The 27764-nt window shown below is 41.7% G+C and overlaps 2 protein-coding genes across 8 annotated transcripts in view; one reads left to right on the top strand and one right to left on the bottom strand.

The window, feature by feature from the left end:
• The window catches only part of AKNAD1 (AKNA domain containing 1), a 52573-nt gene extending 33684 nt beyond the window's left edge, over nucleotides 1–18889 (bottom strand). For 2 of the 7 annotated variants that reach the window (XM_024990040.2, XM_024990039.2), the window contains exons 1-5: nucleotides 17113–17317; nucleotides 10103–11196; nucleotides 8084–8123; nucleotides 7772–7920; nucleotides 7612–7674 (exon numbers count right to left, since the gene is read on the bottom strand). In XM_024990040.2, coding sequence (XP_024845808.1) covers nucleotides 7612–7674; nucleotides 7772–7920; nucleotides 8084–8123; nucleotides 10103–11089 — 1239 coding nt within the window. In that variant the 5' untranslated portion in view covers nucleotides 11090–11196; nucleotides 17113–17317. Of the gene's footprint in view, nucleotides 1–7611; nucleotides 7675–7771; nucleotides 7921–8083; nucleotides 8124–10102; nucleotides 11197–16637; nucleotides 16730–17112; nucleotides 17319–18189 lie in introns of those variants that run through there. The other 5 variants (XM_024990038.2, XM_024990041.2, XM_059885052.1 and 2 more) reach the window with 4 other exon arrangements.
• GPSM2 (G protein signaling modulator 2) overlaps nucleotides 10054–27764 on the top strand; it is an 86814-nt gene continuing 69103 nt past the window's right edge. Inside the window, exon 1 of the mRNA XM_059883900.1 lies at nucleotides 10054–10119. The gene's annotated coding sequence lies outside the window, so the exon portion shown is untranslated. The remainder of the gene's footprint in view (nucleotides 10120–27764) is intronic.

Genomic DNA, 27764 nt, shown 5'->3' with positions numbered 1-27764 from the left:
CAATGAATAGATAAAGAAGATATGATGCATATTAACAATAGAATATTACTCAACTATAAAAAGGAATACATTGGGTCATTTGCAGAGATGTGGATGGACCTAGAATCTGTCATACAGAATGAAGTAAGTCAGAAAAACAAATATTGATGCGTGTATGTGGAATCTAGAAAAACGGTGCAGACGAACCTACTTGCAGGGCAGGAATAAAGACGCAGAAGTAGAGAATGAAGATGTGGATACGGCAGAGGGATGAATTGGGAGATTGGGATTGACATGTGAACTGCTGTGTGTAAAACAGATCGCTCCTGGGAACCTACTCTATATCACAGGGAGCTCAGCTCAGTGTTTTGTGATGAGCTAGTTGGATGCAATGTGGTGGGGAAGTGGGAGGAAGGTCGAAGAGGGAGGTTCAGTAACCCTAACCCTAACTCTAAAATTTTACACCTCCAGAGAAGCACCTAACTTCTAGGGTTACTCAGTCACGTCCAACTCTGTGACCCCACAGACTGCAGCATGCCAGGCCTCCCTGTCCATCACCAACTCCAGGAGTTCACTCAGACTCATGTCCATTGAGTCGGTGATGTCATCCAACCATCTCATCCTCTGTTGTCCCCTTCTTCTCCCGCCTTCAATCTTTCCCAGCATCAGGGTCTTTTCAATTGAGTCAGTTCTTCACATCAGGTGGCCAAAGTATTGGAGTTTCAGCCTCAACATCAGTCCTTCCAGTGAATATTCAGGACTGATTTCCCTTAGGATGGATTGGTTCAAAAGCATCAATTCTTCAGTGTTCAGCCTTCTTTATAATCCAACTCTCACATCCATACATGACTACTGGAAAAACCAAAACCTTGACTAGACGGACCTTTGTTGGCAAAGTAATGTCTCCGCTTTTTAATATGCTGTCTAGGTTGATCATAACTTTCCTTCCAAGAAGTAAGCATCTTTTAATTTCATTGCTGCAAATCTATCTGCAGTGATTTTGGAGCCCCCCAAAATAAAGTCAGCCACGGTTTCCACTGTTTCCCCATCTATCTGCCATGAAATGATGGGACCAGATGCCATGGTCTTAGTTTTCTGAATGTTGAGCTTTATGCCAACTTTTTCACTCTCCTCTTTCACTTTCATCAAGAGGCTCTTTAGTTCCTTGCTTTCTGCCATAAGGGTGGTGTCATCTACATATCTGAGGTTATTGATATTTCTCCTGGCAATCTTGATTCCAGCTTGTAGATCTTCCAGCCAGCATTTCTCATGATGTACTCTGCATATAAGTTAAATAAACAGGGTGACAATATACAGCCTTGATGTACTCCTTTTCCTATTTGGAACCTGTCTGTTGTTCCTGTCCAGTTCTAACTGTTGATTCCTGACCTGCATACAGATTTCTCAAGAGGCAGGTCAGGTGGTCTGGTATTTCCATCTCTTTCAGAATTTTCCACAGTTTGTTGTCATCCACACAGTCAAAGGCTTTGGCATAGTCAATAAAGCAGAAATAGATGTTTTTCTGGAACTCTCTTGCTTTTTCAATGATCCGACAGACGTTGGCAATTTGATTTCTTGTCCCTCTGCCTTTTCTAAAACCAGCTTGAACTTCTGGAAGTTCATGGTTCATGTACTGTTGAAGCCTGGCTTGGAGAATTTTGAGCATGACTTTACTAGCATGTGAGATGAGTACAAAAGTGCAGTAGTTTGAGCATTCTTTGGCATTGCCTATTTTGGGATTGGAATGAAAACTGATCTTTTCCAGTCCTGTGGCTATTGCTGAGTTTTCAAAATTTGCTGGCATACTGAGTGCAGCACTTTTACAGCATCATTTTTTAGGATTTGAAATAGCTCAACTGGGATTCCATCACCTCCACTAGCTTTGTCTGTAATGATGCTTCCTAACTGACTTCACATTCCAGGATGTCTGGCTCTAGGTGAGTGATCATACCACCATGATTATCTGGGTCATGAAGATCTTTTTTGTACAGTTGCCACCTCTTCTTAATATCTTCTGGCTTCTGCTAGGTCCATACAATTTCTGTCCTTTATTAAGCCCATTTTTGCATGAAATGTTCCCTTGGTATCTCTAATTTTCTTGGAGAGATCTCTAGTCTTTCCCATTCTATTGTTTTCCTCTATTTCTTTGCACTGATCACTGAGGAAGGCTTTCTTATCTCTCCTTGCTATTCTTTGGAACTCTGCATTCAAATGGGTATCTTTCCCTTTCTTCTTTGCTTTTCATTTCTCCTCTTTTCTCAGCTATTTGTAAGGCCTCTTCAGACAGCCATTTTGCTTTTTGCATTTCTTTTTCTTGGGGATGGTCTTGATCCCTGTCTCCTGTACAGTGTCACAAACTTCTGTCTATAGTTCATCAGGCACTCTGTCTATCAGATCTAGTCCCTTAAATCTATTTCTCACTCCCTTTGTATAATCGTAAGGGATTTGATTTAGGTCATACCTGAATAGTCTAGTGGTTTTTTCCATTTTCTTCAATTTAAGTCTGAATTTAGCAACAAGGAGTTCATGATCTGAGCCACAGTCAGCTTTTGGTCTTGTTTTTGCTGACTGTGTAGAGCTTCTCCATCTTTGGCTGCAAAGAATATAATCAATCTGATTTTGGTGTTGACCATCTGGTGATGTCCATGTGTAGAGTCTTCTCTTGTGTTGTTGAATGAGGGTGTTTGCTATGACCAGTGTGTTCTCTTGGCAAAACTCTATTAGCCTTGCCCTGCTTCATTCTGTACTCCAAGGCCAAATTTGCCTGTTACTCCAGGTGTTTCTTGACTTCCTACTTTTGTATTCCAGACCCCTATAATGAAAAGGACATCTATTTTGAGTATTAGTTCTAGAAGGTCTTGTAGGTCTTCATAGGACTGTTCAACTTCAGCTTCTTCAGCATTACTGGTTGGAGCATAGACTTGGATTACTGTTATATTGAATGGTTTGCCTTGGAAGCAAATAGAGATCATTCTGTCATTTTTGAGATTGCATCCAAGAACTGCCTTTTGGACTCTTTTGTTGACCATGATGGCTACTCCATTTCTTCTAAGGGATTCTTGCCCACAGTAGTAGATATAATGGTCATCTGAGTTAAATTCACCCATTCCACTCCATTTTAGTCCACTGATTCCTAGAATGTCGACGTTCATTCTTGCCATCTCCTGTTTGACCACTTCTAGAGGGAGGAGATATGTGTATACATATAGCTGATTCACTTCGTTATACTCCAGAAACTAACACAACTTTGTACAGCAATGATAATAAAAAATAAATAATCCAGTAAAAAAAATTGAAGTTAAAGGACCTGGGATTGAATGGCTTGGAGGATGTGATGGAGCAGGAATATCAGGAAATTTAGCCAGAAGCTTTGAGTAAGTCCTCCAGATGTAGCTCATGCAGATGAGTATTTAAACTCTGCAGGTCAGGGTCTTGATGTACAGAGGCTACAGGTGTGCAGCCCCAGTCGCTAAGCATTCCCTGAGCACTGCCCATGTTTAGTCCTGTGCCCAGAGTGTGAGAGACACAAAAGTTGTATCAGGCACAGTCTCTTGTCTCAGAGATTTTATTCCAGTTGGGAATAGAGACTGTGGAATAGAATCCTTTCCATGGCTCAATGGAAGACGTGAGACTTAACTCAGTTTAAAGGATGCTCAAGAGGGCTTGGACCAGGCAGTATCAGTGAAAATGGAGAGGAAAGGGTAAATTGGAGAGATATTACCAAAGGCAAGAATGCTGCATCGTGGGGTTAGAGAATCAGATACACCAGAGTTCAAGTTCAGATTGTTACCTACTAATTGTATGATTTCAGTCACCTTGAACTCTAAGCTTCAACTTTTGCATTTGAGAGCATAATAGCCCTCACCTCATATTGTGAAAATTAAATGAGATACTGCTTAGCACCAGGAGCATGGTACACACTCAATAGATGGTAACTATCATCTTCATTATTACTCTTACTATTATTAAAATAAACAAACAAGTTTAGAAGCATATTGGCCAAAGGGCATAAAAAATGGCAAGTGTGGTGCATGTTTTCCATTTTCCTCCAGATCTATCCTCCATCTTTCTCTGTCCCCCAACCAGGAGGCTGGCCTTCAATGGAGTGTACCAACAGGCTCCAGCGCCCTTGGCTTTGGTTGGTTTCAGTCAATGGAAGGCAAACTGCAGGAGAGAGGAATTGAAGAAGGATGAGGTAGGTCTTTATTTCCTTGATTTCCTCCTGCCTGTATTATCACGGATTGGCTGTGTCTCTACCAAAAGCCACGGAGCTTGTCAGCTACTCCTGTAACTACCGCTGCTCTCCTCATGCACCATTATCTGTTCTTCCTCCGTCCCTCTTCCCCACTGTTCCTTCCATGAGATCCTTTCTGCCCCTTAATTGGTTATAAAATAATACCTTCCTAAACCCTCCTCAGTTCCTCCATTGGAGTAAGTCATCTCTTTCTTGCCAAGACCCTGACTGGCACTATAGATCTCACAGACAGTACACAGATTCCTAGCTTGGGAGGTGGGAAGAATGTGAACCCCCTGACAAAAACAAGGAATTTGAAAAGGCTAACAAGTTTGAATGAAGATGTCAATGTTGGACAAGGTACAATGTTCAGTGAGAGCAGGAGATCCAAAGGAAAATCAGGACCAGCATGTGGCCCTGTAGATGAGAAGTGAGGACTAGTCATTGGGAATTGGCAGCATGGAAACAGGGGTTAAAGCCATGAGAAGGAATGAGGTGTTCAAAGGAAAGAGTGAAGAAAGCAATTATGAATTATAATTTGGAATCTCAGAATTTTAATTGTGTTCTACCCTCAGAAGAAGTTAGGACATAGTTTTCTTACCATAAATGTACTTCATTTAACTCACGTGACTCTGAGATGGGCAGATATGTGAAAAGTTTAAATTTGTATAGTCAACACATAGAACCAGGATGTCTGCTCCAAAATCCAGATGCTTTCTACATATGCTGCTCTTGCTGAGAAGGTTGGTTTTAGCCCTGTCTGGCCTTCCTTCACTGAACCAAATGGGCCTGGAACTCTCAGGCCAACACTGTCAGAGATCACCTCTCCTCTTCTCTGGGTCCCAACACGAATCCCCACATTCCCTCTAACATAGGAGGAAACTTCCTGAACCGAGGCCTCAGAAGGCTAGTGCCTCGAACCACTTTCCTCTGTTTTGCTTGGCCCTTTAAAAATTTATGTTCTCCGGGTTTCTGAAAGCCTGGGTTTTAGGAGGGCTTCCCTGATAGCTCAGTTGGTAAAGAATCTGCCTGGCTCAGTTCCTGGGTCAGGAAGATCTGCTGGAGAAGGGATAGGCTACCCACTCCAGTATTCTTGGGGTTCCCTGGTGGCTCTGCTGGTAAAGAATCTTCCTGCAATGTGGGAGACCTGGGTTCGATCCCTGGGTTAGGAAGATTCCCCGGAGAAGGGAAAGGCTACTCACTCCAGTATTTGGCCTGGAGAATTTAGTACTATTCAGTCCATGGGGTCACAGAGTTGGACATGACTGAGCAACTTTTCACTCATTCACTTTACTCATCTATCATTCACTCCTTGACTCCTGCGATCTGGCTTCGGTAGATCCACCTCTTCATCGGAATCAGGGCTGCCAAGATCCCTCATGATCTCTCAGTGACCAAATCCAATGCACATCTTGCTTTCCTTCCTTCTTTGAAGACTGGATGGTGTGGCCCACTCCCCCCTTCTCAGAACCCTCTTTTCTCTTGGGTTTTGTAGCTCTGCCCCTTCCAGGTCTGTCTTGACCATTCCAGTTTCTCCTTATCGATCTCTTACCTGCCCCTGGTTGCTGTTTCCCATGACTCTACCTTGAATTTCTTCACTGCTTACTCCACTTGTTTGCCTGAGCAATCTCTACACTGCACAACTTCAACCTACAGCTGTACCCAAATTTACGTGTCTGACCCAAACACATCCTCTGAAGTTCAGATCCGTGGCTCTAATTGCCTACTAGACCCCTCCAATTGGATGTCCTACAGGTGCCTCAAAATGTTCCAACTGAACTTGACATCTGGCCTCCTGCCTGCCTCCCACACCCATTCTGAACCGGATCCTCCACTTTTATTCCTAACCTTGGTTAGCCAAGCTAGAAATCTGGCATGCATCCAGGCCTCCTCCCTCCCTTTATTTACCTTGTTCAGTCTGCCACCACTTCCTTAAACTCTTAGATTTGTCCCCCTCTTCATCCTTATTGCCAGCCTTGGTTTAGGACTTCATCATTTGTTACCTGGATTGTAATTTTCTAGTCTATTTCCTACTGTCTTGCCCCCGTGGTGGCTGCTGTTTCTCAGCTTTAAACCCTCCAGTGTTGCCCCATCATGCCACCTCAAGATGAAATTAATCTAAGCTCCTTAGCACAGCATAAAGGCTTTTCATGGTACAGTTCTTATCTAAGGACCTCTCTCCAGTCTCCTCCCTTCCCTGTGAGCTCCATCTGGTCAATTATACTGCCACACGGTTCCTCACACTCTCAGCACTGTCTTGCCCCTGTGCCACTGCACCTGCTGGTTCCTTTTCCTGGAACACCCCTTTGCCCTACTCCGCCATATTCTTCCTACACTGCCCAGTCCAGAAATCCCTTCTGGGAAGCCTTCCAAGGCCCTCTCCCACTGGTCAGGGTGAGCCTCTTCCGTGCTGCCATTAGCATCATGTGTAATCATAGGTAACCTTTCCATGCTGCATGTTACTTGTGGGTTTACTGGTCTGTTGTTCCCAGGAGTCTATAATTCGCTTGAAAAAGGGACTGTTTCTTTGTCTTCAAATTCCTGGTGCCTGATGCAGAGTCTGAGCCATAGGGAGTACCCCACAAATGTTGTTGAATGAATGTGAGTTATTTACTTCATATGATGAAAGAATAATGAATGAACTGTGTGTCTTAGCATTTGAATCTTCCTAGTTGTTTGTCTGTGTCTGGCTTCTGAAGCACAGCCTGTCCTGACCTTTGCCCGTGTCCTTTGTGTCAGGACATCTGACCACCCATCTCGCTGCTGCTCCAGTGGCCTAAACTACAACTTCAGCTTCACACACCCCTGGTTCTAGCGGTCTCAGCTCTGCCCCGTTGCCACGCTTCACCTCTACTTCATATGACCCTGACACTGATGAACGAGGCTATGGGTTCCAATGTAAAGTAGCAATTTGATGAAATGTGACAAAAAGCAAGGATGTAAAAGCCAAAGATTTTGATCTGAAAAGCATGTATTCAAGATTGACTTTTAGGTTTTTCAAGTTTTATATATTGAGTTTGCAGATATTGGCAACTTTTATAGCCTGTGTCCCCCAGGGCCATCAAATCTGGCTGTGCTTGCCCTTTACAATGGCTGACATATTGTTTTCCTGAACCTACCATGGTTTCCGATGTATTATGGGATGACTGCTGAGGAAAAACAGCCATACAGATCCCCCTGAGAAGGAAAAGGGGCTAAATATATATTGAAATAGAAAGCTCTACTCTCTTTTAGTCCTTGGAAGAGAAAGATAGCTCAATCTTCAGCAAAATTTTTCTTACCAGAACATTCCTACCCCGACCAGTGGAGAAAATATGATGCTGTAAAGTCATTTATGTCATATTTTTGCGTGTCAAATTCCCTAATAAAGATTTTTGAAATGTGATAAAATTCATTACCAGCCTTCTGCGTTGAAAATGATAGGGAGAATCCTGTGCTATGCACTTGGAGAATTCTTGTACCTGCAGTGAAAAAAATGCAATATTTCATTAAGGGCCTGATGTCTTATATTTGAATTTGGTTACTTCTATTTTTCATAATAAGCTTTAAAAGTATTACTTTAGCCTTCAGTTGATCAGTCTGTTCTTTTAACTTCTGACACATCTGCTTCCCCTGAGATATCTTTTGAAATATGTAAGAAGAACTCAAGGAAGGGTCTTCCTGAGAAGTCGATGGCAAGTTAGAGAGACTTGGCTCAGATTCTATTCCTGTAAAAGAAAGAATAAATTTTGGCTACCATTCATCTCAACTGCATTGCAGTTTTGTTAAGTACCGAAAACAGAAGTCTGTGGCAATCACCACCATTCGCTATTGAAAAAATCTCTTTTCAAAAGGTATATCTAAGTCAAAGAGGTTTAAAAATGCTAGTACCTGTGAGATGTTCTTGGTGGATATGTACTGTGGGCTCCATCTGCACAATGAAAAGATAAGAAAACATTACTGTTGATATTAACCAACGACACCATTATGCAGGATGACCCAATGTGTTCTGGTCATCATGGAGGCCACCCAGGGTTATGTCAAGAGCTGAGGCCCTGATGCCAAGGTTGAATTCCACTCTGACACTTATCTGCCGGGTGACCCAGAGCAATTATGTCATTGCTATAAACCTCAAATTCTTCAGCAATAAAACGGGGATAGTAACAGAACCTACTTCATAGTGTCATGATGAGAATTAAATGTTACCATAGTATCTGGCACATGGTAAACATTCAATATATGTTAGCTATTCCTGTTATCGTGTTTGATACTATTATATGGAATACGCAAACCCTTCTCCTACAGGTCGACCACAAGCTCCACGAGGGCAGGGACCTCTGTTGGTCTCGTCACTGACTCTATCGCTAGCGCTCTCACTAACACCAGATACAAGGTGGCTAGAGTCTGGGAGCAAGACAGTGACTTCACACAGGACATTCCCTTTTCTAATCACCAGAGGCTAACTGGATAAGACTTCAAATTCCAGAGTGATTCACCTTGATTGTCTTCCCATTGTTCCCAACACACACAGCTCACAAACACACTAGAGACAGACAGCCAATGTTGTGGTCAAACTAGACTGTGGTTATTAGGAATATCTCGGGTATATGATCGCTATGGAAACCACAGAGCCCAGTTCTCCAACCTGAATGGACAGGACAAGAGAAAAGAAGATGCCCCACTTCAGACTCCCGTTACCAGAGACAGATGAACTTGATATTGGTTCTGCCCCTACTGCCCACAGGGCCCTGAGAACTGTGCCCACCCAAGAGTGTTCTTCTCCAAGCAGAATGAGGAATGTGGAGACTTCCCAGTGTCATGGGGGTACAGATTTCTCTAAGACTGAGAGAAGCATCCCGGTCAAGGCTGAGTGGGCTGCTGACTCCAGGTGTGTGTATGTGTGTGTGTAGTTGCAAGGCATAAGGGAGGTTCTATTCAAATTCCCCAGAAGTTTCAGTTAAAAGAAAAGGTGGATGAAGGGGTGGAAATAGAGACAGGCAGAGTGCTTCATAGACTGCTTAAAAGAAAAATCATACAGTCCTGGAAAAGTGCCGGATAACTAAAGTGTTTACTTTGATCATTAATGTAAACTTATTTAACTACGGAACCTCAAATAGTCAATGAGATCCTCAGCCTCATCATTTGGGAAGGTGGGTGGAAGGATGGAAAGATGGGGAAAGGGGAAAAAGTATAAATTAAATGTAAACAAAATGTTGTGTTAAATAGTTACCAGTATAACATCTTGAAATGTGTTATCAAAGATCACAATTCAAGTTAGCATTCATAACCAAGGGCATAATATATGCAAACACCTGGCCAGGCCTCTGGGGGAATTGGGCGATGGAAAGATGAAGACGAGGCAGCTGCCTCCAGAGCCTTGAAATCTAGTCGAAGGAACAGATGTTTGGAAATCGTAATGATGCAAGGAGGCTGAGATAAGCTCTGACAGAATATTTAAGAAATACGATGCAAAAGACTGGCTGTGGGATTCTGAAAAGTCCTACAGCCAGTGTGGAGTTGAAGGAGACCATGAAAATGAGCGGGGGTTTGATAAGCAGAGGTGGGATGTTCCTGGTAAGGCAGGAGCTCAGAGAAGGTGGGGCCAGCCCACTAACAGGATGACTCCTGGGGGAGGGGAGCTGAGTTCAGAAGGCTAGGATGACAGGAAACATGGGGAGATGCAAATTCCTGGTTGAAGAATTTGGATTTTATTCTGTGTTATTGTTAGTTCAGTTCCAGATTCTTCTCATGAGGACACCCACTGAGCTCTGAGAGGTCAGGGTACCGGACTGGAACTAGAATTCAGAACCTCAGAACTACAACTTAGTTCTATGCAGCTTCTGAGGACCCACACGCATACGGATGAGCAGCGGTCCTGGGGGGTGTTTCCTGAAGGCTGCTTTCACTCACCTCTACTGGCTGTGAAGGTTGAGTAGTTTCCCACTTCTGCTCTTGTTTTTCAACATAATTTGATCTAGATGTGCTTTCTGAAATATCTTGCCCAACAGCTGACTTATCTCTCAATTTAGGAGAAAAGCTGGCTTGTGGATCTGTTATAAGTGGTTTGTCAATCGTGTAATTTTTAGGAATTTTCACTTTGGAAGCAACCTTAGAGAAATTAGAGAACCAGTAATAAACCTGACTATGGCCATATTTGAACTTGTTGCCAGAGCTTTCTTTTTCAGCCTGTTTCTGAGGTGTCTGCCATAGGCAACTTTTTTGTTTATCACATAGACTCTTGATTTTAGATAGAAAATTTGAATTTTCCTCATGGTTGCTTTCTCCAGAAGCCATTGACTCATCTGAATCAGAGGTGTTTTCTTCCATCATAGTCAGAAAACAACTGGGCTTATTGCTATTTTCATCATCACTTTTGGAGTTGAGTAGGTCAGTGAGTTCTGAGGATTGTTCTGTTGGCCAAGAATTCTTAACGTGCCACACAATAATATTTTTAATAATAGCTTCATCAAAGCTGTCATTATTAGAGATCTCTGGGAGAGTTTCACAATTAATGCCTTGATCTTTGGAGAATTCTTCTTTGCAAAGGTGATGGAGTAAAATATCAGAAATGTTTGACTTTGAAGCATCTTCCTGATTAGCTGAAATAGGAAGATATATGGTGCATTGATTCTCTTTATCACATGTTTTGCTGACAGCGTTTTCAGTCATTTTATCCAAAGTCATGGTCATATCTGCCTCTTGGCAAGTCTCTCTATATGTAGCCTTTTCTTGAGACTCATCTTCTGTTAAATTCATTTGATTTGAGACATCAAGGATGTCATATCTTGAGGTAAGATTATAACCATGGTATAGCTTAACTTGGGAGAAACCCTCATCATAAGGCAAATCCTCCTGTTGCTTAGAAGTTGTGTCTTCCAGGAAATAGGCTTTGTCCATGTATGTGCAGCCTGACCTCCTTTATCAGTTGCTCCTGATCTTGATGTTCTTAATTATAGCAGTAGGTCTTCTGGTTTTCATTAATTGTCTTCACTGTGTGTCCTCATCTGTACAAAATGAAAAGAACATTATTGTTAAATATTATTTATGTAATGTATGAAACTATGCTTATCAAAGTGGATGCAGATCATTTTTCTGCAGATCAAAGTGGATGTTTTCCATTTGGAGAAATGCAGTTATAAACGTGAAGGCAGAAAGCTCTGCCAAGAGGAACTGATCCTAAAAATTACATTAACATAATTGGTGGTATATAAGCAAGGAATTAGAAAGGAGGTAGGGCTAAATATTGTGTTCATTAAACTTTGAGGGAGACAATGGTTTCCAGTTAATGACCAAATGTTTATCAACTTCTCTTAGGAAGTGCTAATTGAAATTTGTGCTCCCAAAATAGCAGCTTGGGATGCAAGTAAGGGATTGATTTTTTTTTTTTAAATACCATGGCTGTCCCTTGTCCACATACCACTGATAAGCCTCTGTGTATGGAACTGAGAGCTGGATCAGCTCAAACAAACCACTGACTTTCAGTGTTTTAGTGCTTTTTCATCTGTCTCCCCCTAGACATTCTGGTCCCATTCTTCTGGTTTTCCCTCGTATGTTGGCAAAAGGCAGAGAATGACTGACAGAAATATGAATAAGGAAGAAAAAGGTCTTTTGAACACCCGGAGGCTAGTCTGCCTTCAAGCATATTCCTCTTCTGATTAGAATCCAGACAGACCCAGTTCAAGAGGCTGCCTTGCTCTGAGAACGAACTTATGGTTGCCAGAGAGGAAGAATGGGGGGAAGGGGGAGTTAGGGAGTTTAGGATCAACTTGCACACACTGCTGTATTTTAAATAGATAACCAACAAGGTCCTACTGTGTAGCACAGGGAACTCTGCTCAGTGTTCTGTGGCAGCCTGGATGGGAGGGGAGTTTGGGGGAGACTAGATACATGTGTTGGAGAAGGCAATGGCACCCCACTCCAGTACTCTTGCCTGGAAAATCCCACGGACAGAGGAGCCTGGTAGGCTGCAGTCCATGGGGTCGCTGGGAGTCGGACACGACTGAGCAACTTCCCTTTCACTTTTCACTTTCATGCATTGGAGAAGGAAATGGCAACCCAGTCCAGTGTTCTTGCCTGGAGAATCCCAGGGACGGGGGAGCCTGGTGGGCTGCAGTCTATGGGGTCGCACAGAGTCGGACATGACTGAAGCAACTTAGCGGTAGCAGCAGCAGATACATGTGTGTGGAAGGCTGAGTCCCTTTGCTGTCCACCTGAAGCTATCACAACGTTGTTAATCAGCTATACTTCAATATAAAATAAAAAGTTTTTTTAAAAGTCTGCAAATAGCCAGTGTTGACAAGGATGTGGAGAACACTTCACCTTTGTGCCATTAGTGGGAATGTAAATTGGTGCAGCCACTATGGAAAACAGTATGAAGGTTCCTCAAAAATCTATAAATATAACTACCATATGATCCAGCAATTCCATTTTGGGGTATATATCTGAAAATAAAATATCAATTAAAAAAGATAAATGAACCCCAAACTTCACAGCAGCATTATTTACAAGAACCAAGATGTGGAAGCAACCCAGGTGTCAACAGATGAATAGATATTGACAATATGGTGTGTATATATATACATATATGTCTATATAGATCTATGCCAAGTCGCTTCAGTCGTGTCCAACTCTGTGCGACCCCATGAACTGCAGCCTACCAGGCTTCTCTGTCCATGGGATTCTCCAGGCAAGAACACTGGAGTGGGTTGCCATTTCCTTCTCCAATATAGATCTATAGATACATCTATATAGGCTCAGACAGTTAACAAATCTGCCTACAATACAGGAGACTCAGGTTCAATCCCTGGGTCAGGAAGATCCCCTGGAGAAGGGAATGGTAACCCACTCTAGTATTCTTGCCTGAAGAATTCCATGGGCAGAGGAGCCTGGTGGGCTATAGTTCATGGGCTCGCAAAGAGTCGGACATGACCAAGTGACTAATACACACAATACACGGTGGAATATTAGTCAGCTGTAAAAGTTAAATTCTACTTTTTTCAACAACATGGATGGACATAGAGTTTACTGTATTTAATGAAATAAGTCAAAGATAACTTGTTATTTATATGTAGAGAAACAGACTCACATATATAGAAAACAATCTAGTGATTATCATAAGGAGAGAAAGGGAAAGGGTGAAATTAGCAGTGAGAACTAAGAGTCACCAACTACTGTGTATAAAATAAATAAGTTACAAGGATCTGTTATACAGCACAGCAAATAGAGCCAACTTTAACTGGAATATTATGTGTAAAAATAATGAATTACTATGTTATATGCCTGAAGCTCGGAGAAGGCAATGGCACCCCACTCCAGTATTCTTGCCTAGAAAATCCCATGAATGGAGGAGCCTGGAAGGCTGCAGTCCATGGGGTCACTGAGGGTCGGACACGACTGAGTAACTTCACTTTCACTTTTCACGTTCATGCATTGGAGAAGGAAATGGCAACCCACTCCAGTGTTCTTGCCTGGAGAATCCCAGGGACGGGAGAGCCTGGTGGGCTGTCATCTATGGGGTTGCACAGAGTCAGACACGACTGAAGTGACTTAGCAGCAGCAGCAGCATGCCTGAAGCTAAAATAAATTTGTAAGTCAACAGCAACGAAGAAGAGTCTGAGCAGTCCTGTCAAGCTGCCACAGTCTGGTGGTGGTAGCACATCTCAGGGATACTCCTGAAAATGTTCAGGGCAAAAGCAGCTGCCATTTGGTATGAGTCTTTTATTCTTTGGGGGAGCTTCCCTAGTGGCTCATATGGTAAAAAATCTGCCTGCAATGCAGGAGACCTGGATTCAATCCCTGGGTCAGGAAGATCCTCTGGAGAAGGGATTGGCTACCCACTCCAGTATTCTTTTTTTTTTTAATCTATTTATTATTGGCCGTGGTGGGTCTTCACTGATATGCGGCTTTCTCTAGCTGTGGTGAGCAAGGTCTTCTCTTCACTGTGCTGTGTGGGCTTCTCATTGTGGTGGCTTCTCTCGTGGCCAAACATAGGCTCTCAGGCACAGGGCTTCAATAGTTGCAGCCAGCAGGCTCACTGGTTGTGGTGCACGGGCTTAGTTGTTGCGTGGCATGTGGCATCTTCCCAGACCTGATATCAAACCAATGTCCTTTGCATTGCAAAGTGGATTCTTAACCACTGGACCACCAGGGAAGCCCCCACTCCAGTGTTCTTGGCTGGAGAATTCCATGGACAGAGGAGCCTGGCGGACTACAGTCCACGGGATCACAAAGAGTCAGACCCAACTGAGTGACTAACGCTTTCACTGTATTCTTTTAAATAAAATTGAAAGCATCCATTTAAATATCTCTTCTTGATTTATAAACTTTTGGGACAACTTTATAGAAGTAGTCAAATTGCCTCCAGTTTTAGCTGGAGTAACTGAAGCTCTGAGTCAACTAAGAGGCCACAACCCCTGGCCGGCCTCCCTTGCCCATATAATGACGGGGTTGGAGAAGCAGATCTCTGAGGTCTTCTCCCCCATCTAAATTTTTATGAGTCTATAACTTGTACTTTATTTATATAACCTAAAAAGCTAAAGGAATATGTTTGACCAAAAAAAGTGAGCTAAATTCTCGAAGGGAAAAAAAAAAGGGGGACTAAAAATAAAATGTGGTAAAGATATCTATAAAACATTGTACACAATTTTGAATTTATAGATAGGTGTCAATGTTAGAGTATTCAAATAAACGTATTTTGTTTAAAGAGAGAAATAGAAAAAGAACCATCATCATCACGGCAGGATTACTTTAGCAGTCTAACATTTACTGTAAAGTGAGGCGTATGAACAGAATTACAGGCTACTGCAACTGAACTTGAAGAACAAGGGAAATGCTTCCCAGGAAGGTCAAAAGCACGGAGGGAAATTGGGCTTGGGAGACCAGGATTTGAATTCTGGCTTCTCTAGTCATTAGCTCTATGCCATCAGGCAAGTTACTTCACTTTTCTGAATTTTAGTTTCCTCTTCTGAAAAATAAGAATAATAATCCCTAGGTCACAGGATTGCTAGATGAACGTGAGGTAAGGTATATAAAGTTCTGACATAGTGTTTGGCACAGAGTGAGCAATCAATAAGGGTAGTTTAAAAATGAAAAACAGACCCAGTCTCAGTGTTGGAGTGCTGAAGAATGCCCAGTACAAAAAGCTAGGTACTCTTTATCTGTGGCATATTGGCAGGATAAAGGAAGAAATGGCCTATATGAGACATGACCTCTATAGGGGTCTCAAAACTACTTTAAAAAAATCTACCTTTAAGTGAATTTATTGTTTAAGGATGAAAACCAATACAAAATAATTTTAGATAAAGCATTGTCTAAGTTACCCTGATAACTCAGTGGTAAAGAATCTGCCTACCAATGCAGGAGACACAGGTTTGAGCCCTAGCTCAGGAAGATCCCCCAGAGAAGGAAATAACAACCCACTCCAGTATTCTCGCTGGGAAATCCCATGGACAGAGGAGCCTGGCAGGCTACAGTCCATGGGGTCACAGAGTCAGACTCGACTTAGTGACTGAACAACAGCAACAAAGTTTATGCCTTTGGTGTACACTAGCTTGCATACGCCCGTCTCAGACGCCTCAGCCCGCCCTTCCCCGCCTCCCCTCGGCAACCGCAAGTCTGTCCTCTGTGTCGTGAGTCCGCTTCTGTTTCACAAATACGTTAATTTGTGTCATATTTTAGATTCCACATGTAAGTGATATCATGTGACATTTGTCTTTCTCTTTCTGACTTACTTCACTTAGTATGATCATCTCTAGGGCCAACCAGGTTGCTGCAAATAGCATTATTTCATTTATGGCTGAGTAGTATTCTACTGTATATATGCACCGTATCTTCTTTATCCATTTCTGTCAGTGGACATTTGGGTTGTTTCTGTGTCTTGATTACTGTGAATAGTGGTGCTATGAACATGAGGGTTCATGTATGGAAGATGTCATATATACATATATATGTACACATATGTATATAGTAAAGAATGAATCCTGCCATATACATATGTATATAACAAGAAAGATGACATCCTGCCATTTACCATAACATTAACGGACCTTGAGCACATTATGCTTAGTGAAATAAGTCAGACAGAAAAAGGCAAGTCCTGTATGATATAACTTATATGTGGAATCTAAAAAGGCCAAATGCATACAAATGAAGAGTAGAATGGTGATTACCAGAGGGTGGCGGATGGAGGGTAAGACATATGTTGTTTAAGGGTACAAACTTGCAACAAGCCATAAGTAAGCCCTAGAGATCTAAAGTAAAGTATAAGGAATACAGACAACAATATTACAATCATCAAACTTTCTAAGAGACTAGAACTTAATTATTCCAACCACTAAATAAATGATAATTATGTAACATGATGGAGGTCTAGTTATCACTACAATGGTGATCTAGTTATCACTACAATATATAATGTATCAAATTAGCATATACCTTAAAATTATACCTTGTTATATGTCAAAATATTTCAGTTTTTAAAAGTTGTCTAATTTTTGAGAGGGAGAGCATCTTTAAATGCCTACAAAGAAAAGAAAAGAAAGATGAATTCTAAGATTTGCAGGACTTTTCATGACCCAAACTGTGGCCCCCAAACTCATCCTCATACCTTCTTTGTATCTTGAGGTGCTCATTGCTGAGCTCCAAGCCTTTCTTGCTGGAAAAGACCCTTTGTTAGCCAGATCCTAATTTCTAAAATATCATTCTGCTTAAACTGATAAAATTTATTTTTTGCTATGACTCTTAAGGAAAATGAAGAGCAACCACCAAGAGATGCTAGAGGCCTGAGAAACTCTCCCATTACACACAGGAAAGCAGCTTTTGTAATTACTACCATTATTTTTGTGTCTGCTTGCAAGATTTTAAAAGGATGTTTTTCTGCCAAAGGACAAGCTATATCCTTAGAATTGTAAAGGGCCCCTTACAGGTAGCTCAGAGGAAGTGGACCATCTTCCCATATCAGTATTCAGCTCTGTCTTGAAATCCAAAGGCATATCCAAGAGTTTCTGATCAGAATCCAACAGAACATTTCTCTAGAACCCAATTTGATTTACTGAATTCAGGTGAACCTGTGTGGGGCCATGGCTGCTTTTGCAGCTATCCTAACCATTATGTGCTCAGCAATAGCTCACAAATCACCCTCCGAGTGAACACTTTGAGTAAACGCAGCCAGCACCTCACCTGGCCCTGAGGAAACAGCTCAGTCATCCCCTAATAGGGATGAACAGCAAAGTGCTCACCATGCTGACATCTATTCCCTGCGTGGTTTACTTTATTATGAAGTCTGAATTTGGTGCCCAAGTTCTGGCCTGACCTCACTAATATCTCTAGTTTAAGAGAAGATAGCCATGGCTGGGATGACTGTTAATCTAATGAAATCAACTAAGAATGTCTATAGATGGAAAAACCAAGACTCCTTAGTAATGGAGTCCAAAGAAGGTCAGGGAATCGTTTCTGGCTGGTAGGTGATGTTTGTTCTATTTACCAGACCCATTTAGTGGTAATACAGATGTTACACATGATGTTATATATCAGAGGACTGTTTTCACCTTTGAAGAAAAACTGTGGGGCCATGCGGCTGTGTCAATCTCTTAACCTTGTCCCCATTACCCTCTGTGTTTAGACCTCTGCTAGCCTTTATCAGGGTGTATCTGGCCCAGAGGCAGAGGAAAAATAGGCATTCTCGCCACCAACACTTCCCTGCCTCCTTCCACTAAGGAACTTACCACTCAAATCCTCAACCCCACTCTTCCAAGATCCACCCTACTGACTGGAATGAAAATAGGAGCTGAGTGTTGGAGGCAATGATGCAATAATCCAAAATCTTCTTACTTCTCTATATGTGTGTTGTTAAGAATGTGCCTAAATTACAGTTAGGAGCTTTAAGTACAAGATCCAACGATACTTTGAACCCATAAATCAATACTCTCTAAGTCTTCAAACAACACATGTTGCAGTCAACACGAAGTGATAAGATGACAGCAGAAGCAAAAGAAACTCACCTCCATCCTGGGATCTCTAGACATCAAGTAGTGAGCTGCTTGAAGGATCTTGCAATACAGACAAGCAATCCTGTTATTCTAAATCATCTTTCTTCTTTCTTCAATAGTTGAAAGTTGGCTGCAACTGAATAATAGAACAAAGTCTGAGCTTCAAAATCATGCTGCGTCTGGGTCCCTTTGACTGTAAGAAATCAGCTTTGAAGACTACATGAGGAGCCTCTGATGTGATCTAAGCTTGTCATTTTTCATTGTCTTTTAAAAGCATTCAAAAATACTTAGACTCTGTTTTAATTTTCAAACTTTCTCTATTCCTAGCTCAAGATTTCTATTTACCCAAAGCAAATAGGAGATAATCTCGGAATAGTATATCCCAGGCCACGCCTGGGATAGGTCAGGTAGTCATGGATTTTGTATCCAGTGTATGGTGTTTCTAGATTAAAATATTTTCAAAGGTAATGTGATACAAGGCTCCCACTGCTGTGACTGCATTGGATTATGCTCTGGTAGTCCTTATCCACTAACTCTATCTCAGAAACGTGGAGTGCTCATGAATGCAGTGTCTGTGGCTGTAACCACACACCATCCCGCATGGTGTCTGGCTTCATCTTGCTATTGTCAAATGGCAGAAGGAGAACACTGCAAAGGAGCGGCAGACCAACCCAGTCCTCCCCTGAGAGCCGATGTATTATTCATAGTCAGCCTTAGTGGTGTGGGCCTTCCATGAGTGTATGTGAATTTGATGACCAGCTGCTACAAGTTATGTATCCTGAAACTATTTTAAAAGAACAAAAAAAAATCCTTTGAAACTGAGCAAACCAGTATCTGCAGAAGCTTCCCGTTGGTGTTTACCAGTAGCCTTTGCTTGTTTTTCTTGCCCATTATGGGTGACCGCTGTCTTTTTATCTAATTTTCCCATTGACATAGCCATGTAACCATCATAGACTGTTGTTGATTTGTAAACAATGGACCTTTGCTGTGCTTTCAGAATATTTAGAAAACTCTTGCCAGTTGATTTTCTAAAGATAATTCTCATGACAAATTTTAAAACATACTTGATTTAAAGAAGTATAATATTTTTTTAAAATATCTCATGCTTTCCCTAGACTTTCTAGCTGTAGTTTGGCAACTTCTACCTAGAGATAAAGAAGGGCCAGAATATTTTAAGAAAATTCTTTATCATTTGTTTAAAGACTTAGCCTTTTTTTCCCCACCTTCCACCTACTTTCTAAAGGAAGAAAATTCACTTGAAATTATAAATGTTTTAAAGAATAAAATGTCAAATACATTATGTACTGATGCTTGATCTATGATGCTTTGATAATCTAAATTATCAAAATAATTTCTGAAAGTTATGATTTTGATGAAAAGTATAACCTTACATTTAAAAAAAATCTAAAGTATGAATACCAAAATCTCTATGTGGTAGGATTACAGGTAAATTTTATTTTCTTAATAGAGCATGTCCTTCAATCCTTCTCTAGGGGATCTTCCCAACTGAACCCAGGTCTTCCGCATTGCAGACAGATTCTTTACCATCTGAGCCACCAGGGAAGCCCTTCATTTATTAAACAGATATTTATTGAAAGTACCTAGTAGGTGCAACGAACTATTCTAGGTCCTGGACTGAAAAGGAAATGTAGAAAATGGTTGGATACGTAGATTTTGGTCCCTGACTGAGCTTGTAGCTAGACTCTGTTACTTATTAGCTGTGCAGCTTTGGACAAGTTGCTTAACTTCTCTGTTCCTGTTTGTCCTCTGTAAAAAGGTGACATTAATAGCACAAGTAGGGTTGTGAGGATTGTGGGAGTTTTTTTTTTTTTTTTAAATCATCACTTACATAGTACTTATGTGCCTTACACTGCTCTAAGCACTTTACAAATATTAATTCATTAATTACATGCAAAAGATTTAGACTATTTTGTGTTATAAATGGTGATAAGTACTCTGAAAGATAGGAAAAGAATGTAAGAAAGGAAAACTTTCCTGAGATAAGACAGGCAGGGAAGAACTCTCTGAGAACATACTTTTCAAAATGGAGCCTTGAAGGATGCAAAAGCAGCCATGCAGAGAGCTGGGGCAGAGTGTTCTGGGCACAGGGGAAATGTACCCAAAGACTAGAAGGTGAAAAAAACTCTGTGTGTTGGAGAAGCTGAAAGGACCTAGAGTGGGTGATGAAAGTGAAGATGAAAGAAATGGATGTTTTCAAGACACAAGACATATTTGGGAGGAAAAATCAACAGAACCCAGCACCATGCTTGTGAAGGTAGTTGAAGGTGAAGGAGGAATTCATCATGACTCCTTGGTTATGCTTTCTTATATTTCCACATATTTTATAATAAAGATCATTTGAATCAATAAGGAAATGACCCCAAAGAGCAAAGGATATGAATTCACAGAAAATGAAATATACCTGGCATTGAAAATGAGGAAAACATGATTATCTAAACAGATAAAAAGTGATCACCCTGACTGGAGCCTGTTGTCCTGTGGTTTAAACATACTTGTAGTCACAGAACATTTCTGAGTACTTAGGATAGGTGTCAGAGAAGGCAATGGCACCCCACTCCAGAACTCTTGCCTGGAAAATCCCATGGACAGAGGAGCCTGGTGGGCTACAGTCCATGGGATTGCGAAGAGTCGGACATGACTGAGCGACTTCACTTTCACTTTCCACTTTCATGCATTGGAGAAGGAAATGACAACCCACTCCAGTGTTCTTGCCTGGAGAATCCCAGGGACAGGGGAGCCTAGTGGGCTGCCATCTCTGGGGTCACACAGAGTCGGACGCGACTGAAGCGACTTAGCAGCAGCAGCAGCAGCAGCAGGATAAGTGTCTATACCTCACACAGACACTTCTGGGGACAGCAGGATTTGAGTTTGAATCTTAGATCTGCCACTCTCTATACTCACACTTTTGGACAATTGACTTCTCTGAATCTTATTTTCCCATTTTGTAAAATGGTGATGACAACTGTACCTCAAAGGATTAATGTAAGAACAAAATAAGATAATGTGTTTGCTTTGTCCAGTGTCTGTCATGTAGTATGTCCCCCAAAAGGTAGCCATTACTATGGAACAAAGTCCTTAGCTGTACAAATCCTCCTCCACCCTCACACCCATCCTGATGAACCAGTTATATACCTGGAAATCCATCCAGATAGCAAGGCTCTCTAACTCACTGTAGTACGTTGGGGCTGGATTGTGCTTAGTTTAGCTTTCAAGCATGCACAGGGTTCAGAACACTGTGTGGCACATAATGTCTGATAAATGCTAGCTGAAAAATATTGTTTATTGTTACATAAATATCTCTTTCAGTACTTCAAAATTTTAGCTTTTTAAACCGATCTGTATTGCGTTATCTAAGAGATAAGAATTTGACATTTAAATCTGTTAAAAACTAAACCCTTGTAGAAAAATAATAGCACTATTTCCCTTACCTTTTTCTTATACTGATTAAAAGCACAAAGCTTTTATTTTCAAAAAATATTTATTTTTGGCTGTGCTGCATGAGGGCTTTTTCTGGTTGCCAGGAGTGGGGGCTACTCTCCAGGTGGAGTGCATGGCTTCTCATTACAGTGGCTGCTCTCGTTGTGGAGCACAGGCTTTAGAACCCTGGTGCAGAGGTTGTGGCTCACGGGCTCAGTTTTACCAAGGCCTGTGGGATCTTCCTGCACCAGGAATAGAACCCTTGTCCCATGCGTTGGCAGGCAGATTCTTAACACAGAACACCAGGGAAGCTCACAAAGCTCTTTAAATAGTTCTCAATTAGACTTCCCCCAAGTAAAGTAAATATTGCCTAATCCAATGCTAAAATGCCAGCTTGTATTGGGCAGTTTTAGTTGCTATATTAAAATACTGGAAGTGACACCATATACAAAGTAAATAATGCTCAACATTTAGCTTTTTATGATAAGCTTGTGTAGGCTTGAAAAGTGAAAAATGTTAATTAAGACTCACAACATTCAGGTGACGTATCTTGTCACCCTCTCAAGCAACATCATTATCTCAGAAATGGAACTTTAGTATAGCGCTGAACAATTTAGGACAGGAAATAATTACCTACTCAAAAGATAACAGAACTTGGCATCTAAATAATACTTTTTAATCAAGAGTATCTAGCCACATTACAAACTCTAAGAGACTTCATAAACACTCTTGGAGATTTAACAGGTATCTTCCTTTACCCTCATGGAATAGGTTGAAGGAGAAGAAGCAGTTTAGCCAAAATTCACAGCACATCATTAGCAAGAAAATTGAGTTTCTTCAATCAAGTTCGGTGGGAAGTAAAGAAAAAGACTATTTATTGAGGGTGTACTGTGTGCTGGGCCCTTTCTGTATGTTGCTGTTCAGTTACTAAGTCATGTCTCTCTGAGACCCCATGGATGCAGCACGCCAGCCTCCCCCGTCATTCACTGTCTTCCGGGGTTTTCTCAAATTCATGTCCACTGAGTTGGTGATGCTACTTAGCCATACCCTCTGCAGCTCCCTTCTTTTGCCTTCAGTCTTTTCCAGCTTCAGGGTCTTTTACAATGAGTCAGCTCTTCACGTCAGGTGGCTGAAGTACTGGAACTTCAGCTTTAGCATCAGTCCCTCCAATGAATATTCAGGGTTGATTGCCTTCAGGACTGACTGTTTTGATCTCCTTGCAGTCCAAGGGACTCTCAAGAGTCTTCTCCAGCACCATAACTTGAAAGCATCAATTCTTCAGTGCTTAGCCTTCTTTATGGTACAACTCTAACATCCATACATGACTGCTGAGAAAGCCATAGCTTTGACTAGACAGTTCTTTGTCGGCAAAGTGATGTCTCTGCTTTTTAATATGCTGTCCAGGTTGGTCATAGCTTTCCTTCCAAGAAGCAAGCGTCTTTTAATTTCATGGCTGCAGTCACCATCCGCAGTGATTTTGGAGCCCCCCAAAATAAAATCTGTCACTGCTTCCACTTTTTCCCCTCTATTTGCATGAAGTAATGGGACTAGATGCCATGATCTTAGTTTTTTGAATGTTGAGTTTTAAGCCAGCTTTATCGCTCTCCTCTGTCACTTTTATCAAGAGGCTCTTTAGTTCCTCTTCACTTGTATCTGAGGTTATTGATATATCTCCTAGCAATCTTGATTCTAGCTTGTGATTCATCCAGCCAAGAATTTCCCATGGTATACTCTGCATGTAAGTTAAATAAGCAGGGTGACAATATACAGCCTTGTCGTACTTCTTTCCCAATTTTGAACCAGTTAGTTGTTCTACGTCCGGTTCTAAATGCTGCTTCTTGACCCACATACAAGTTTGTCACAAGACAGATAAGGTGGTCTGGTATTCCCATTTCTTGAAGAATTTTCCACAATTTGTTGTGATCCACACAAAGGCTTTAGTTTAGTAAATAAAGCAGAAGTAGATATTTTTCTGGAATTCTCTTGCTTTTTCTATGATCCAACGGATGTTGGCAGTTGATCTCTGGTTCCTCTGCCCCAGCTCAACTTAAACATCTGGAAGTTCTCAGTTCACGTGTTGTTGAAGCCTAGCTTGAAGGATTTTGAGCATAACCTTACTAGCATGTGAAATATCATTTGTGTATATCATCTCATCAATTCTTTCTATGCCCCCTAAAGATGAATACTGCATCTCCCCTCCTTTAGGATGCGGAAATAAGCTCAGAGGAGCAGCTGTGATATGTCAGTCTGATTCCAAATCCAACCTGCTTCCACTCCTATTAGACCACGTGTCACAAAATGGAAGAGAAAAGAGAAGTGGTCAGATTCAGCATTAAAAAAAATGTTTTTAACATGAATTAACCATAGGCGTATATAGTCCCCTCCCTCTTGAACCCTACGTCCCACCCTTTCCCCCACCCTCTAGGTTGTTACAGAGAGACTGGGGGTTTTTTAAAATAGGATTGGTATTTGTATCAGTTTCCTATTGCTGCTATAACAAATTTTCACAAATGCAGTGGCTTAAAGCAACAAAAATTTCTTATCTTTTGATTCTAGAGGACAGAAGTCCAAGAATAGGTTTCTCTGGGCTAAAATCAAGGTCAGCAGGCTGTATTCCTTCTACAGGCTCTAGGGGGGAATCCATTCCATTGCCTTTCCCAGCTTCTTAAGGCTATCTACATTCCTTGGCCTGTGACCCCTTCCTCCATCTTCAAAGCCAACATCAAACATCATCTTCAAACAACATCTTCAACAACATCAAACAACATCTTCAGTCTCTTTTTGACTCTGTTCCTCCTGCCTCCCTCTTCCCTTACAAGGACCCCCGTGATTACAAAAGGACCCCACTCAGATAACCCAAGATAGTCTTCTCACCTCAAAAGCCCTATCTTAATCACATTTATAAAATCCCTTTTGACATGTAAAGTAGTATTTTCAAGGTTCTAGGCACAAGGATGTGGACATATTTTGGTTCCATTATTTTGTTTATTATAGCACTCTTATATTTGGGAGAATTCTTAGAAAACTAGGGTCTATGCATCATCATCTCTTCCTCAAGCAGTATCTCATAGTTCCAGGGGGGATTATTATCCCCAGAGCACCTCCTAATGTGAAGCAGATTTGTTATCCCATGGAGCAAATTTGTGGAGATACAGTAAATACTGTAGGGGGGCATAGCTCAAAGTGGAAAGTGTTTTAAAAAAATAAAAAATGATAACTATTGATACATGAAATCACATGGATGAATCTCAAAATAATTATGCTATTTGAAAGAAGCAGGGCTTCACAAGTGACATTAGTAGTAAAGAATCCCTCTGCCAATGCAGGAGATGTAAAAGACTCAGGTTCAATCCCTGGGCTGGGAAGATCCCCTAGAGGAGGGCATGGCAACCCATTCCAGTATTCTTGCCTGGAGAATCCCTGTGGACAGAGGAGCCTGGTAGGCTACAGTCCATGGGGTTGCAAAGAGTCTGACATGACTGAGCATCTGAGCACCAGCACCAAACCAAAATTAAAAAAAAAGAGTACATATTTATATAAAACTCTACAGAGAGCAGACTAATCTGTGGTGACAGAAAGCATATCAGTGGTTGCCTGGGTTTGAGATGGAGGTTGGGGGAGGGATTTCCAAGGAGCATGAGGAAATTTTTATGGATGAATATGATGACTGTATTGATAGTTTCGTAAATGTATAGGTATGTCATATAAACATGAAATTAACAAACTGTGCACTCAAAGTGTGTGCTGTTTATTGTCAGCTATACCTCAATAAAGCTGTTTAAAAAATTCATGAAAAGAAACTTTAAAATCTACCAAGGCACACAGGAACTTCATAAATGAGGTTATAGAGTCAGAGAGAAACTGTGTCACACTGACATGACCTTATCTATATAGCTCTTTAGAAAGTTTTTTTAAAAAGTTTAATGAGTGAATGAATGAATGAACAGATTTTCTGGAAGCTGTATTTTATTTTTTATTTTTTATTATTTTTTGGTCACGATGTATGGCATGTGGAATCTTATGTCCCCAACTGGGGATTGAACCTGTATTCCCCGCATTGGAAGTGTGGAGTCTGGCAGGGAAGTCCCTAGAAAACGTAAACATCTCATTCAGATGTCATTTCAAGATGATTGAAAATTTGTAAGTATACCACATTTAGGAATTTATTTTGCATGTTCTCTCAGCTCCTAATCATGACATGTGAGGCCCTTGGTGAACGGTGGCTGCCCCTCTCTCCAACCGGTCTTCCTGCCACACCTCAACTTGAAATTCATGCTTCAACAATGCCAAGCTCTTTACAGCTGCCAAGCTCACTGGGTATATTATGTCTCCATAAAATGTGCTGCTGCCTCCTCAACCTGTAAAATGTTCATCCTCCCTGGCCTCGTGGGCCAGGAGAGGTCATCACTTCCTCCTCTGTCTCCTCTGTCCCTTGTGTAAGCTTTCTCTGTCACTACCCTATCTGTACTCCCAACCTTGATATATAACAGACTCCACAGTTACTACATGAAATTAAAATGCCCCCAGGAGACTTCCCCTGTGATTCAGTGGCTAAGATTCCATACTTGCAATGCAGGGGGCCTGGATTCCGTCCTTGGTCAGGGAACTAAGGGTTCTGCATGCCACAACTAAAGATCCCACATGCTGCAACTAAGACCTGGCAGAGCCAAATAAATAAATAACTTTTTAAAAAAACACTCCCAATATGTCATAGAGACAAACATCAGCACCATTAGAATGTCTGTAGAAAGGACATCTAGCAGAAGAGGAGTTTGGATGTTGAGAGAGGAAAGGATAAAGAAGTCATGAAGTTGGTGGCAATGATTCTTGCAGCCCAAATTAGAGAAACATTTTCTCAGTGAGAGGCAGAACCACTCAGGAGGTTTCAGAAATGTGTGGGGTATTTTGGGTCATCATAGTGCCTGGGCTAGGGGGGAAGAAGTTGCTGCTGGCATTTATTATCTGGAAAAGTGAAGTCGCTCAGTCGTGTCCGACTCTTTGCAACCCCATGGACTGTAGCCTACCAGGCTCCTCCGTCCATGGAATTTTCCAGGCAAGAGTACTGGAGTGGGTTGTCATTTCCTTCTCCAGGGCATCTTTCCCAACCCAGGGATCAAAGCCGGGTCTCCCGCAGTACTGGCAGACGCTTTACCGTCTGAGCCACCAGGGAAGCCCTTATTACCTGGAGACCAGTCTGAAAGAAAGGGACAGAGCAGTCTTGTACCTAGATCAGTCACATCCAGTACCGATAGGGCCTTCGTTAAGAAACACTACTCCAAAGGTAAAAAAGTGTTTTATTGGTGAAGACTGAAAATACTCCTCTTCCTTAGTGCTTCGGGTCAGAGTGAAATGATTCAGTGAAGGACAGGATCCTCTCCCCCAGCTTCAAGCACTCACTTTCCTTGGCCCCGGTTTGCCTCGAAGACTGCTGAGGTCCACTCTGCCCTCGTACCCCCTGCACGTCATTTCTTCTGCTCCTCCAACAGCCCCGCTTCCTCTCCACCTTGGGGACTTCCCTTCGTGCTGTTCACTCTACTTAAAAAGTGTCTGTCCCACCTTCCCTCTTTCGAATCTTTATTCAGTACTGGAGCATAGTTGATTAACAATGTATTTAGTTTCAGGTATACAGCAAAGAGACTCAGTTATACATATACATTCAAATTCTTTCCCCATTTAGATTATTACAGAATATTGATCAGTGTTCCCTGTGCTATACAGTAGGTTTTTCTACCTGCATATTTCTTACTGGTCTCTTAGCATTCCTCTTCCTCCAGAACCTTCCCTCATGTCCTGTAGTAGTTCTGGTTCACGTGATATGAGCCTTCAGAGCACTCTGTGTGAAACCATTTGGGTGGTGTTTCGGTGGCTCCCAAGAGCTCTGGTACGGTAGTCCTTTAGTTCTCAGTGTGGATAAAATTCAGTGAGAGGTAAAGTGATCAATAGGAAGTGATCTATTAGAATTGGATGCTTGTGAGGCTTAGAAGCAGTCTTTTTCACAATCCAAGGAAAAGTAGGGAGGGGGAGAAAAACTCTTTCTTGAGTAGACATCATGCTTCCATTATCAGCTCCTCCTCCAGGTTGAGCAGGAGAGTTTTCTTGTCTCTTCATGGTCCAGCTAGGTCCACAAATTGTTTATGTGTTCAGAGGGC

The sequence above is a fragment of the Bos taurus genome, chromosome 3 (genome assembly GCF_002263795.3).
Source record: "Bos taurus isolate L1 Dominette 01449 registration number 42190680 breed Hereford chromosome 3, ARS-UCD2.0, whole genome shotgun sequence".
Lineage (NCBI taxonomy): Eukaryota > Metazoa > Chordata > Mammalia > Artiodactyla > Bovidae > Bos > Bos taurus.
This window is presented reverse-complemented; position numbering and strand designations above follow the sequence as displayed.